This window comes from Polypterus senegalus, chromosome 6 (assembly GCF_016835505.1).
Source record: "Polypterus senegalus isolate Bchr_013 chromosome 6, ASM1683550v1, whole genome shotgun sequence".
NCBI classification, from domain to species: domain Eukaryota; kingdom Metazoa; phylum Chordata; class Cladistia; order Polypteriformes; family Polypteridae; genus Polypterus; species Polypterus senegalus.
Window position 1 is genome coordinate 118,495,833 of NC_053159.1, and position 14,465 is coordinate 118,510,297.

The 14,465-nt window shown below is 36.4% G+C and overlaps 1 protein-coding gene across 10 annotated transcripts in view; it reads right to left on the reverse strand.

Moving 5' to 3' along the window:
* Nucleotides 1–14,465, reverse strand: part of LOC120531491 (septin-4) — a 68,965-nt gene that overhangs the window by 3,089 nt on the left and 51,411 nt on the right. For 5 of the 10 annotated variants that reach the window (XM_039756943.1, XM_039756944.1, XM_039756945.1 and 2 more), the window contains 10 exons: nucleotides 13,376–13,660; nucleotides 11,692–11,788; nucleotides 10,319–10,405; nucleotides 10,092–10,215; nucleotides 9,531–9,665; nucleotides 7,132–7,249; nucleotides 6,633–6,734; nucleotides 6,379–6,475; nucleotides 5,821–5,983; nucleotides 5,217–5,316 (listed from right to left, as the gene is read on the reverse strand). In XM_039756943.1, the coding sequence (XP_039612877.1) occupies nucleotides 5,217–5,316; nucleotides 5,821–5,983; nucleotides 6,379–6,475; nucleotides 6,633–6,734; nucleotides 7,132–7,249; nucleotides 9,531–9,665; nucleotides 10,092–10,215; nucleotides 10,319–10,405; nucleotides 11,692–11,788; nucleotides 13,376–13,660 (1,308 nt within the window). The remainder of the gene's footprint in view (nucleotides 1–5,216; nucleotides 5,317–5,820; nucleotides 5,984–6,378; nucleotides 6,476–6,632; nucleotides 6,735–7,131; nucleotides 7,250–9,530; nucleotides 9,666–10,091; nucleotides 10,216–10,318; nucleotides 10,406–11,691; nucleotides 11,789–13,375; nucleotides 13,661–14,465) is intronic. The other 5 variants (XM_039756948.1, XM_039756950.1, XM_039756951.1 and 2 more) reach the window with 1 other exon arrangement.

Consider the following 14,465-nt stretch of genomic DNA (forward strand, 5'->3'; position numbering starts at 1 on the left):
GAAACTGAGACTTGCATTTTTGACCACTGTTTAAACTGTGCTTAAACGTGTTGTAATGAGAGGCAACTACCACGCAAGCTGGTGACCCTCAGATACTTTTATTCTGATTGGCTTGTGACTATGGCTCTGCCAGACCTCTTCCTATCAGAGTTTGTTCCTGTTTCCATTTGCCTTTGGATTGTGTAGGATATGGCATTCACTGACACTGATTTTTTTCTTTTTTCTAAATCAAAGACCTGCACTTCTATTCTGTCTTATTTGATTTATTATTTGCTGTTCTGTTGCCATTATCACTGGAATTTGATAACTTTCTACAGTGTAATATTATCCAAATGGGTGTAGTAACACAGTCTGTTCCAGCTCTGCATTAAGACTGACAGAGGGTTTTTAAGTTATCAACAGAAGTTGGGACACTCGTGCAAACTGTTTGCTTCAACTTCTAAGGCTTAATTTACTTTAATTGCTGCTGAATATCTGTAGGTTGTAACCTATTAGTTGTGCCCTAAAGAAGGCCCATTTGTAATATTCTGAAATTTCCTTTTTCAGTTTTTGCTAACCTAAACTTTAAATTTAAACCTCTGGTAGTTTACTGCTTACATGTTCACAATTTTAGGCCATTCATTGCATTTTAAATTATTACATTTGAATAAAAAACTGTAAAAACTGAGGTGTTGTAAAACTTTTGACTGGGAGTGTGCATCTGGAGTTTGTGACTTTGAAAAAACCTGGATCTGTAAAATAACCATTGACTTTCTATGTTGAAACTCATCACTTTTGAAATGTGAAGATTTTTTGAGCAAATGCCGTTAAGTGCCAAGACCATGCTAAACAGATATTAAGCATTGCTTTTCCAAAACGGCTATGCATCTGAATGACTGGATTTTATACATGTTTTAGCCCTCTCGAGTTTGAGCTAAAAAGTATTTAAAGTGATGTCTGTCTGTATATGCATTTTTGGTTGCTAATCCTTGGCATAATGAGACCGTTTTGAACCAGGAAGTAAAATTGTATTTTAACTCTGCATTGTTTAGTTTTGTTCTCAGCTATTCTTGCTCATGTTTAATCATTCAAGTAATGTTATAACAGTTGCCAGATGTTTTGTGCCCAAGATACTACTGTACTAGATTTACTTAGGCCGTAGGTCTAAGTTTTGATAGGCTGATCTTGATTAACAAACTTAAAAACAAGGAATTGGACTCTTGTTAACTTTGGTCTGCTGAACTACATTAATGTGGTTTCTTGCTTTGTCATGTGGTCAGACACAGGTGTAACAATTGAATCGTTTCAACTGGGGTAAATTATCAAAAAAGTAGTGGAAGAAATGACCAGACTAAGCATCAGATTTAAGGGTTCAGTTTTGGTTAAATTCAACACACCTAGTAATATAGCTGAAATCATGCATTTTTTTAGCAGCATTAATTGAACCCGCAACTTGCACAAGTATTTGCATATATGTTTTTAGTTTTAGGTGGTATAGAAGCTGGCATATGTGACAAAAATATTATTGTAGACAATTTTACCTCCCATATCCTCAAAGATGTGTTAATCAGATTGAATGGCTAATCCAAAGTGAACCCCATCCCCCTGCCCCATGTTAGTGTGAGTGAGTGGCCCATGTAATGGATTGGCACCCTCTTTAGAGTTTCATGCCCAGTGCTGCAAGGATTGCCTCTGGCCTCCTGTGACCCTGGAGCGGATTAAGAGGATTTAAAACATTTTCTGGACGTCCAATGCAGGAAAATAAAAACTCATGAATGCAGGGTTTCAGCAAATCAAACTGTGCAGTTCTACTGAGAATGCTTGGAGGACGCTTTCCACTCTAAGCATCAGTCTATTGTGTCCAGCGGAGTGTTACTTTTTCAGTGCTTGCAATTGAAGAACTTCTTTTTAGTGACTGCTACATTCCTATGCTTGAAAGGGCTATGTAAGCCTGTACTGTAGTTGTCTTGTATTATCATCTTTTCGTTGACCCCTAACTCGTCATTGTAGGATAGCTTGTGGGGTTTTGCCTTATTTGATTATCAAGAAGAATAATCCCTTTCTTCAAAGGGGGTAAAGGCAAGCACATTTGTTACATCAAAATGTTCCTCTTAGATCCACCACACATTCAATGCTATATTTGACTGAAAGTTAATTGGTCAATTCATAATGCTTTTTATTAATGAAAAGCTTTGACTGGTTGAGTCTTACATTTGGACAGAAACATATAAATTAGAGGCTGATGTGGGATATAAAGACTGCCTCTGTTGATGAAATCAATTTTCCACAACTTGTGAAACTGACCATTGCCATTGAAGGAGTTGTGTCAAAGGCAGTTTTATTTTTGAAAGTTTATATTTTTTTCCAGTTATTTCAGTTTATTTGGTATATTTTTAACCCAGAAATGTATATTTAGTGAGCTACATGTATACAAGTACTTTGGAAGAATATCTGTGCATCCAAGTTGGATTTAATTAGTTAATTCCACTGATTGATGAAAATCATGATAATCCACATCATCTTCTTCAATATTTAATTCAATGGTTTTAATTATCTTTGCTTAATAAATATCACAAATATTTAAAATAGCTTTTCTTGTCTCCAAAAGTACTGCATACATTACACTACAGTGTCTTTAACATTCAAGTCTTAGGTGTTTCAAATGTCTGTAATAAAGGAAGGGCAGATGGGTTTATAGGGTTATTATTGTCCTGTATGAAAGGAGACAGAGAACCCCAGGCCCTGGGTGCTACAGTGCAAAATGTCACCCAGTCAATACTAATATTCCCCACCCTATGTAGTATAATTTCTCCAGAAGAACATAAGATAAAATGTAATAATGGCTGCCATGTCTAAGACTTTCGTTAAGAGGAGGGAATAAGAGTACGAAAGATTTTGCCATTCACATAATCATTTTTAACTTCTCATACACCACCAATGGAAACAGATGAGTGAGTGAGGTGTAGTGAAACTTAGCAATAAAGCTGCTGAATTTTGAACATACCTGTCCTCCAGTAAAGTAATGAAGGTACCATTAGTACTGCAGTACAATACAGAAAATGACAAAAACAGTACTATATGAGTATTTCTCAATGTGGACCTTCAGTTACTGACTAAATTGAAAGAAACCCAAATATAATATATTTTTTGTATAACAGTGTTCCGCTTTAAGCCTGTGGTGATGCGGTGACACCCCACAGATATTTCTGATATTGGTATTTTTAGTTTGAGGCAGAGTTGGTGAAAATGAAGGTCTTGTCTTGTTTACAAAGTATTTCCTAATTTAAGAGGTTATGTTCATAATTGCTCCAAATGTCTGACTTTAGAGCCTGGAAATGTTGTTATACAGTTATTCATATATACTGAAATAGCCCATTAATATCTTGCCTATTAATACTAACACAACTTTATTCTAATTTAGGTCTTTATTTACTGTTAAATATTTTAATATATCCATTATCATCAGGTACCTGGTTATGCAAGAGGAAAGTTAAAGGACATTTTTGTGGATATGAGAATCATTGTAAAAAAAAATCTTAAGTCAGAATGTAAAAAATAAAAATGTGACAAGCAATACATCTATTCATCTATTCTGTTTACAGTAAATGTTTGTGCACTCAATTATTGTAGGAATGAATTAAATTTATTTATGATTCTTTAGATCATAAAATGTGCAGCAGCATTGGAAATACAGTATTAGATAAGAAAAATCTCAGTGTGCATTTGAGAAAAGACAAATAATTACACTTGAAACCCATTATGAAAGCTGAGTCTTTATAAGGTCAGTTCCAATAAACATGGACTCAAATTCTTACTGATGGGGATAGCTTCTTGCCCATGATTTGACTCGTGACACATTTTGCAGGAGGGAGAAGTACTGTAATGGATAGTGATCATATCACTGAATCCACCACCCTGACAGATCCCAAGCAGAGTTTGAGTCCTAGTAGTTGGTCATTTTGTATCTGTTAGTCCCATCCCCCCATTGCATTAATTTCCATTTATTTGATTAATCTCAAACATGACACAAATGATGAAGGCCCATCACCTAAAACTTTGTGTTCTTAACTATCTTTTCAGTTTTTTGGATGGAATATGCTTTTACCTTCATTCTTTTTGACAGCATTGAACTATATGGGATACAGATATCTATCTCCTAGATCATAAAGCGTGCAACAAGTTTTATTGGATTTTATGAATGTATGAAAACAAAGAATTGGTATCCAGCATTCTTGGATAAGGACACTTTCGCTGTGTCCACTCATACAAAAATAAATAAATAAATAAAAACCTAGAAACTTGTCATGGCTGTAGTCTTTATGAGGTCAGTCCTGATAAACATTGACTCGATTCCATATTGCTGAAAGCTGCTGCTTGTCCATGATTTTTGACTTGCACCACATTTTTGAGATGAGATCAGTGTTCTCTCCATTAGGGTACATCACTGACAACACCAGACCTGACTGATATTAAGCAGAGTTTCATACCCGCAGCTACAGATACTAAGGAGAGCATTTTATGATTGTAGTTACAGGAATGGGGAAGGCTTTTAAAGCAGCAGCCTCAATAGCAATATCACCATTTGAAATTGTACCTTAGTATTTAGCATAAAATGATGGGTAACACCATAAAGCAGACCAAAATAAGAAGAGGTACCCTTTTGCTATTGCTTTTAGGAACTTAAATGTAAATCACTTATTTTTTTAAAAGGGTTTAGAGTGGACTATGTTGTTATGACATCATTTGAAACCAATAAGAAAGTGGCTTGCGCACTGCTGCCGATCTATTAATATTCAAAACCTTTAGGACTGTAATTTGTATTCAGCTCCCTGAAAACAGATTCATGATTGAAGGATAGCTTGCATGTATCTTGTTATCTACCAGCAGGTGTATTATAAAAGTGTTTCACTTCCTAAAAACAAATTATTTGCTTGTATTGGTTAGGAATCTTAGAAAGTCCAGGACAATGTGATGGGAGAAGACGTAATTTCTTCAGTTCTACGGTACTTTTTCAATGAATCAGGAGAATTATCTGGAAATTACTTTTCATGCCTAGTATATGGCAACTAAATGCATAAATTCATCTACTGCATATTTTCTTAAAAACATGAATGTATTTGCAAGAAATTTTCAAGAAGCATTTAAGAGTAGGAAATGTAAAAACTATAGGATCTCTTGGATTTGAAAATTTGAGACTGATATCTTGCACATAACAATCAGTCCATACTATCCTGTACCTCTTCATCCTTCTGTCGGATCAGCTTCTCCGTCTCATTGTCTGTTACACCAGGGGCCACAGGAATTGGAAAATCAGTTCCACTTTCGCGTGTTAATTTACTGTATATAGACATAAGAAGAGAGTTACAGTTTACAGCACAAGTGCAAACAATAAGACCCTATTTATCATCCTTGATTGGTTTCCTTTCTTTGGAATTTAATTTAGGTTGCAACTTCTGTTTCAATCCACTGAATCCTTCTTTCTCATTTTTCTATCGTGAAGATGGTGTTGCCTTCTGCAACAAATAACAAAGCTTTAAATCTAATGACTGCTAAAGTTCTAAGAAAAAAAAAAACCCAATATGGTGGCTATCCTAAATTTCCAACTTTGGGACCTTTTTTCTTTTTGCACTTTAAACATATTTAAATAGCACACTTCTAACCTGTAATATCAAGAGATACCATTGTAGAAAGACAAACATTTGTTTTTGCATTTGATTTCCTATTAATTTAACGTAATTGTGCATACTCTGCACAGTATTATTTTGTAAAGGAAACTTGTGGGATGTCTTTAAAGAAAAAAAAAAATAAAACACTACAAATGAACAGCACTTTAACTCTTACTTGCGATTCCTCTCTTTGACCACCATCCTGGTCATGCTTTGAATGCACTGGGCACGGTAGTTCTCATAGTGTGTCTCTCGAGTTACATCCTTCAAGTCTTGCATGTGAGTGCGCACCAGCATGTTCCTGAGCTTAACAAAATCACAGTGTGCGCTGTTCTCAACTATAAAATAGGAGAAAACCATTGGTGTCAGGGAGTCTAGACTTGTAGTCCAAACTGACTTTATCAGAATGACTGCAATGAAGGGTTATTACTACTGCCCTTCCATATCAATAAGGCTTCCCTTATTTGGCACATTTGCACATCTGTTTCTTCGGTGCCATGACTTGCATTGTGGAATTAGGGAACTCATAGGATCTTGGTGCAAAGAACAAATAAAATTGTAGTGGGTTTGTCTTTTAAAATTCCTTTCTTTGTTACTATGAATCCAGCAACTGTCCCACTGCATTGTACACAACTGTCTAGATTTACTGTATTTGGGGAAAATGTTTAATCCAACAGGTTATGCTGTGCTGTGTGTGAGTTTTTCTTTTAGCCTCCCCCACTCCTTTCCTTACCTTCTACAATGCCCCATGGGTAGAGACGGCCTCGCACTCTCTTTCCTTTTGCTTCTACCACAGTGTTACTGCCAATCACAGCAAATGGAATGCTTTCCTAAGAGTAACACGCAGACAGGTAACATTATTTATAGCTTCACTTATGTTCATATATTTTTTTAAATCAACCAGATAATAAATGAGACATAACCAAACCAACCTCACCAATTCTGTATACTGTAATTGTGGCTTCAGTCACTGACATTTCTGCTCACCTTAAGCTCCTGGTCTTGCTGCTTGAACTCATCGTCTTCATCTGAGTCACAGTCAGGAAACTGATAAATTTTAATACTGTACTGTTCTATCTCCTCTCTGATCTGAAAACGAGACAAAAGTACAGGTTAATTTATAAAATAAAATCAATCTATCCCAGTACATGACCACATTAAACTACCTTGCATCATGATTGGATTCAAATAAGTCGTTATCTATAGCCTTCTTTGCTTTGACTGGCAAAGGTTTTAGATGGTTACCTTTGTTCAGCTTTTTAGCACTGAACTAACTTTCTTGCTTTGCAGTGAACATTATTTTATTGCTAAAGAACAAGTTTATAATGTTCATTCAAAAGAAATTTTATCCATCTTCATGTTTGAACTAACACGTCTTTATCCTGTTCTGTGCACTATTTCTCTCCATGCATTGCATATCGACAGACAGACATCTTGGTGAGAAAGAGCTGTAATGTATAGTTAAAATGCAGTTAACTTCTCTTACCTTCATTTTTTTTTTCTTCACTTCAGAAGGCGTCAGAGTGTCTGCTTTTGCCAGAATTGGTACAATATTAACCTTTTCATGAAGAGCCCTCATAAATTCAACATCAAGGGGCCGAAGCCTAAAACAGAAATCGCATAATGTCATTATCAGTGCATACATATCTATGATTCAAGTTTACAGAATTAGATATAGACTTGAATTAAACAAAAGACCATTTGCAAACAACAAACTGATCAATCAGCTTTCACTGTGGCTTCAAGTATAGGATAACATTGACTGTGCTCTGTTTCTGTTCCTGGAGTGTTACAAGAATGAATCCGCTCATTAATGCAAAACTTTTTTATTTATTTTTTTTTAGCAAGTGCCTTGCTTTTATATCCCTTCTTTTTCTCTATTGTTTCCTGTTAATGCATTCTTCAGTAACGCATTAATAAAAATTAGATTATCACTCTGAAAGGGATAGTATTCTGTGAACTTTGTAGGAAAGTAAAAGTAATGTTTGTTTCCTGTGATAATGATATCTAAAATAAAGTAAAAACCAATGAAATAAATGTAATTGCATCCTTAATGGTACTCTTTGGAAGAATATGGTGTACTAGCAAGACTAGCAGCTAAGAGTAGTTGTATTGTTCATAAGGCTATAAGGGATATGTATCTTTTATATTATTACAATGTTGGATAAAATCTATGGGGGACAACAGGCCGGACAGTCTTACAATTGCTATGGTTTTAAGGCTTGTTACTACCACTTGTATATTTTAAGACTAGTGGAATCCCATAATTAGCTGCCATCCATTCATCCATCCATTATCCAACCCGCTATATCCTAACACAGGATCATGCTTTTTAAAAATGAATTGTAACATTCTGAAATGTGTGAGCAAAGTAAACTTGCCTTCAAATATATTGATACTTTTTTAGGTGTGACATCACTAGTCATTTTTGTACTTCTGTTTGTGTAGGTTGTATTTTTTTTATCAGTTTACTAAAAAAGTAACTTTTTTTTTTATTATGCGGCCATGTTTAATAAAGACGGCTGAAGTGGTTGAAATCACAAGATTTTGAGGATTTCACCTGCTCTCTTCAAGCTGCAAGTCCTCCATTTCTGTTTATGAATTTATCTTTCCAGTGTTTGTGTGCAATATTCCTTGTTCTGTCAATCACATTTTCTTTTTTCTTTCTCTTCAAGCTTGTTTAATTTTTCAATACATTATGATCTTGAACAGCTGTGGCTAATGGAGCACAAAACTTACTGCTAGTGGGTTCAGGAGATTAAAGATGGCACAAGGCTTTCATAGTTTGGTTTTTTTATACATTTTGTTTGATAGCATAAAGACAGTTTATTATACACAATAAGGTTGTGAATTTTATTTTTAATAGCAGTTGGAATCAAATTTATAATATATAGTATTTAGGTACAGTTGTTTATATGCTAGCTGTGTGATAAGGGCCAAAGTCTGACAGAGTCTCGGCTCTATTGATCTATAGTGGGATCCTATATACCAGTATGTTTTTGCATATGCAGCAGTGATAAACTGAACCATTTTACATATTACAATTCTTAACACAAGGTAATGCTTAGCTATATGCAAAATTAACTGTAATATTTACAGCTGTCTTAAAACATGGGCACAACGGGCACTGGCAGGGGGCCCATGGAACACAGGGGGTCACGATGTTTCTGATGCCTATGAATGTTTCTGTTTTGTTATCAAAACAGGGGCCCAAGTGCACTACTTTGCCCCGGGGCCTAAGGTACTGTTAAGACAGCCCTGACAATATTGGTAAATATGTGTTGTCTACAATCTACATTGCCATCTTGAGAAAAATTCTAAATTTGAAAATGAACTATTTCAGTTAAGAGAATTCCCTGTAGTGATTACTGGAAATGTTCCTAAACTTACACAGCAGCCACTTGGTGCATCTTTTAAAAAAAAAAAAAAATGGTGTTTTTTTCATTCTGGAAAACTGCTTTTAAAAAAACTGTAAACTCTCCCTTCCAAGACATTTATTTCTAAATTGAGCTGTTATGTGCTCATCCTTCAGCAATTACATACTTCAATACTGGGGAACAAAAGTTGAATTTATTTTGCAATTAATTTACAGAGCTCTGGCTCTAGTGTATAATTTCTTCGTGTAGAATATGCATTTATGAACATAACCCAATAGGGATACAACTACCTGTAGATAGGGGGGGAAAAAAACATGGAACATTGTAAACTGGAATATGCTGACCATTTTATATAAATGCACATTTGTCTAAAACTGTGACTGTTGATGATATTACACTGAAAATGTGTGCAGTAAAACTTAGCTGGGGGAGTATTTGACATGCCTTGTAACCCCCCTAGCAGCAACTTCTGCAAAGGCAACTAACACAGTCTTGTATCATGTCTTACCCATGGCCAAAAGGAGAGATGAAATAAAGGCAGCAGTGTACTCGGTTGTCTTGAATGTTTTTGCGGTTTAGACCACTTTCATCCCTGAAGTACTGTTCAAACTGCTGGTCGATGTAGTCCGCAACTGACTTCCAACTAAGTAGAAGAGAAAGAGCTGCCTTTCAGATGATAATTAATACAAGTGGGAATATATTCTCCTCTGACCTATGCTGCCTGCATAAACACGTCTTTTTTCTGACCTTTTGTGTTTGCTGCTTTGAGGTAAAACATTAAGACAGTGGGACCCTGCCCTCTAATTCCTAATTACATATATTTTCTTTCAAGGCAAGTACAGGCCCAGAACAAGACCATACAATTTTGCACAACTAGCTGCTATCTGGCATAGCTGGCATGGTGACATGAGAGTTGCAGACCAGCTTCGAGAACTCCACTTTGCTTAGCTGTTTTATAACTGTAAAAACAAAGTACTTTTTGCCTAGGGAGCCAATATTTTCTTTTCCTGAATAGCTTTTATATAAAATGTGTGGAGACATCTGTTCAAGAGAATCGTTGCTGACATACCACTCTGTGTTATTCACTGCATCTCCAAAGCCAGGTGTGTCTACGATGGTCAGTTTAAGCTTGACCCCTTTCTCCTCAATATCCACGGTGTGCTTAGTGATTTCAACAGTCTGTGTGATTCTCTCTGAATTAAACAGAAGGAAAAATTATTACTTTGAATGAAGCAGAGTGGGCTCAGTTGGAAAAAGAAAACCTAAAAGAAAGGCTAAGGTATTGGGAATCCTGACCTTCAGCATTCAGTAGTTTCCTGTCTTTGTATAAGTCAGTCAGAAAAAGACTGTTAACCAGTGTCGATTTTCCCAGGCCAGATTCTCCTAAAATCACAAGAAAAAACTTGAAACAAACTTTATCTCGTTATCTACTGTATAAAGCATAATCTCTTTTTATTTGTTCTTTATGCACATCATTGTTACAGGTATTTCTCAACATAATTCTGTTTTTTTACATATAACTTTTTAATTATTTCCAGAATGGGCAGTCTGAGGTCAGAATAAGTGGCTAGAAATATTATAATGTGATCCATTGACAAAGAAACTATACTGCCATTAGTGGTGTGATGGTTAACACGCCTGCTTCACTACCAAGAAATCCAGGTTTAATTTCTACCAATTATATTGACCTTTTTCTTTAATCAAGCATTTATCTCACTAGTCATGGCCTTCATCTGCTTTTGTTGGGGCTATGCTGTCTCCTGAGTTTTGTGTTCTTAGAAAAAAAAAAAACTAAGAATATTGCATACAAAAAAGGTTTTCAACACTAACAATACTTAATTTCAACAAGTTTAGGGGTAATAGTTTGATACTAAATCACTTGTAATTTTTTTTTCATTATCTCACCATGGGAATACTGGGTAATTTGAGTAGATTTCTATAAAACTTTCTTAAAGTGAATAAATACCATCCAAACTTCCTTTACAGGTACAATATAAAACCACTGTTTTTAAATTAGTATAAATGGGGACTGGTAAGGGAAGTGAGATGTTCTGTGTTATTAAATCAGTAGTGCAAACAAGTTTGTTTATTTATAGTCCTACATGTTAACCTACAGCTTACACTGCCAGTATGCTGTATACCCACACACATGTACTGTATGTGTGTGTTTTGTAATGGTGTAGAAGTTTTTCATGTTTACTCATGTAAGATTAATATTATTCACAGTTGTTTACAGATACTTTTTACAGCTGAAACAGAGACAAGTTGAGTGCCCTATTCAGGGTCCCGCAGGTAGATAGAGGCAGGAACTAACGGAAAAAATCATGGCGTTTAAAGTTCACTGGCTTAGCCACCTCATTTGGAAAGTCCACCTACCAGCTAATTAATGGGTTGAGTTTTCATTTGTAAAATTCATCATATTTACCTCTAAATCCTTGCAAACTACACTAAAGTAAAACTGACTACTTAGTAGTCTATGTTCAATTTCTGTTTTTGTGGCTGTTTGTCATTAGGATGGTGTACTCTTCTACCTAAAAACGTAAATTAAAATTTCAGTTTGCCGACAAATATTACTTTTCATTCTAAACAGTATGAAATTTATAGTTTGCTTTATGTTGATTTGTTAAAATACTTAAGTTACAGGATCTCTTCAGTCTGGAACCAGTTACCTGCCACCATAAGTGTGAAGTCAAATCCTTTCTTGACAGACTTGCGATGCACCTGGTTGGGCAGAGTGGCAAATCCCACATATTCCTTGTCCTGGTCCTGCCGGCAATAAAAGAATGACAAGCGTCAATGTGTTGCACAATACTGGGTGCAAAAGAAACAAACACTTTTTTTTCTTTTGTACATCCAGAGACTAAAATAGCTGTGCTATGTTCAGCATGCTGACTGAGATCCCAGAAGTACAGCCCACAGTGTCATAGACCTCAAGTGCAAGGACCTACACAACCCTGAACCATGCACTTGATGTTTACAAGTTTATAAATACACAGTTGTTTGCTTGAAATTAATATTGTAGTAAAGTGTTATCATACAAAATACAGTTTTTAATGAAAAGTGATCCTAATATGATATTCCCCCAGCATTTCTGAATGGATTGGTACATTCCAAGGAGAAACACTAAAATGAGTGGAATGTTTGATAGACTTTTTAATTTATATGCTGCATTATTTGTCTACAAGTTTTATATATTTTATTTTTCTTTTCTCAAATCAACTGGAGGTGAAATGATCATTATATATCTATGATAGAGTTCTGCAGTCACTCCAGCAGTCTGCAACTATACTGTTTTTTTGGGCAGACTATGCAATTTACCTAGAAGGCAAGTTACCTCTTTACTGGGTATTGTACTGTGCCACCAAAGACAAAGAAGCCATTACCTGATTTGTAACACCCCCTCATTTAAAATGCTTTTGAGTTTATCCCAAATGCACCACACTTCCACTGAGACATCCAGCCTCCTTTTACATTTTTAAGTGAGTTGAGGAAAAGAAATAGAGACATTCCTGTAATTATCTTAAATTGAAAGGAAGAGCCACCCTGTCAAGGAAAGTAATGGGTAGGCTGGAGGGTATTCAGTTGTGTGCTGTAAAGTTCATGTTCAGCCCTCAACCAGCTGCAACGGGCATATCAACAACAGAGGCACTTTGGCTAAACTTGTGATTTATACTTTGTTAAATAAAATTCAAAAGAGGTAGTTAATGTTAGTGCAATGCAGGTCCTGGAAACATGGTTCAGTTCCTTTCCCTGGCCACTGACAGTGTGGAGTTTGCACATTCTCCCTGTGAGAGGGGGATTTCTCTGTGTCATATCAAATGTCAAAGACATGTATGGTTAATTGGTAATGTCAGTCCATCTAGGGTTGTTTCCTGCCTTATGCAAAGGGCTGTTGGAACAAGTAGACAGAGCCAGAGATCAAGCAAATTTGACCTCTGGTAAAACCAAGCCATTGACAGATTTACTAGCTATACCATATGAAATAGGGCAGAATGGCAAAGGTCCACAGACGTCAGAGACATTTGGACATCATCAATGGGACTAATATGAATGGACTACAAAATGCAAAGCACAAATAGATACCTATGATTCCTGCACTTCTTCCACTGATTGCATATTTGTGTGAAGCCTTACTGACTAGTTATTGGACTTTCCTCGGCGAAGACTAGATGGTTGACAGTTGTGAAATTTCCACAAGTGACATTATGTTACTAAGCTTTACTCAGATGATGATATGTAAAAATATGTAATATCTTACTGTTAAACCCCCCACCCCTGAGTCTAAAAAAGTAAAGCAAGCGAAGATCGGCAATGATGCGCCAATTAGAGTAACATCAGTGTTGCCTGCATTACCTCAGCAGAGTCATATGGGTCAAACCGGGCCCAGGGGCTCTTTGGACGGGAAGGGCTGGGTGGGGCCACTGGCATCTGCGAGTTCAACTGCCCCCGATATCTTTGTTCGCTGTCTAACACTGGCTCATGGCCAGCCTTGCCCGACACTGGAGGTCGCAACAAGGTTGGACTATTAGTCCCTTCCACATTCCCATCGGGGAGAATTTTCTCATGCTGGTGAAAGTCTTTCATGATCCTCTCTAATTCGGCATCTTCTGTATCTTCCTTCATAAAGTAGGAATGTGGCTATAAGGTTGTAAATAGACAGATGTTTAGGGTAAAAGAAAGAAAACAGAAGAAAATGTTAAAAAGGTCAGAAGAAAAAGCAGGTTCAAGCATTAGAATGATTGCTACCCTAAACTCTAGAGAAGAACTATTGTCATTTGGTTTAGTACATTAGAGACTCAGGAATTGCAGTGAAAGGTAGCCCTGAACTAAACAGCCAACAAGCCAAAATTAACCCTAGCAGGTTCTTGACACCCTGATCAAAATAAGAGTTCATCAACCAACTGAAGCATGCTGAAACAAAATAGCAGTTGAAGTGTGACTGCTTAGTGGCACTTTGTAGCACAAAAATCTAATGGGCATCACCAACATGACTACCTGACCTCATCAGTTGCGTACTGGAGACAGATTCCTGACCTTGCATAGTCTTATATGATTTTTCCTGCACAAGTCTTGAGGGCTGAATAATCTACTCCTCTTTCCCTGTTGCTTGACATTGCTGTAGCCACTGTCGTCTTTCTTCGCATTTTCTTTTTCTCTCCCTCTGTCAGATGCTCTGCCCACACCACAGTCTTTTCCTGACTCCAAATGGGTGGCTGAAACTGGAGACACTAGAATATGACTGGCTCTCATCTGCCTACAGTGGCACCCTAGCATTCCCATAATGGTTAGGTGGTTTCTGGCCCAAACTACAATTCAGTGAGATTGATTTCCTAAGAATAAAACTTAATTTTACACTAGGCGAGCAGTACCAAAATTCTCTGTTAACTGATTATTACAGCTTCTAGTTCAGAGATCTGTGTTGCCTGTTTCCTGTGTATTCATG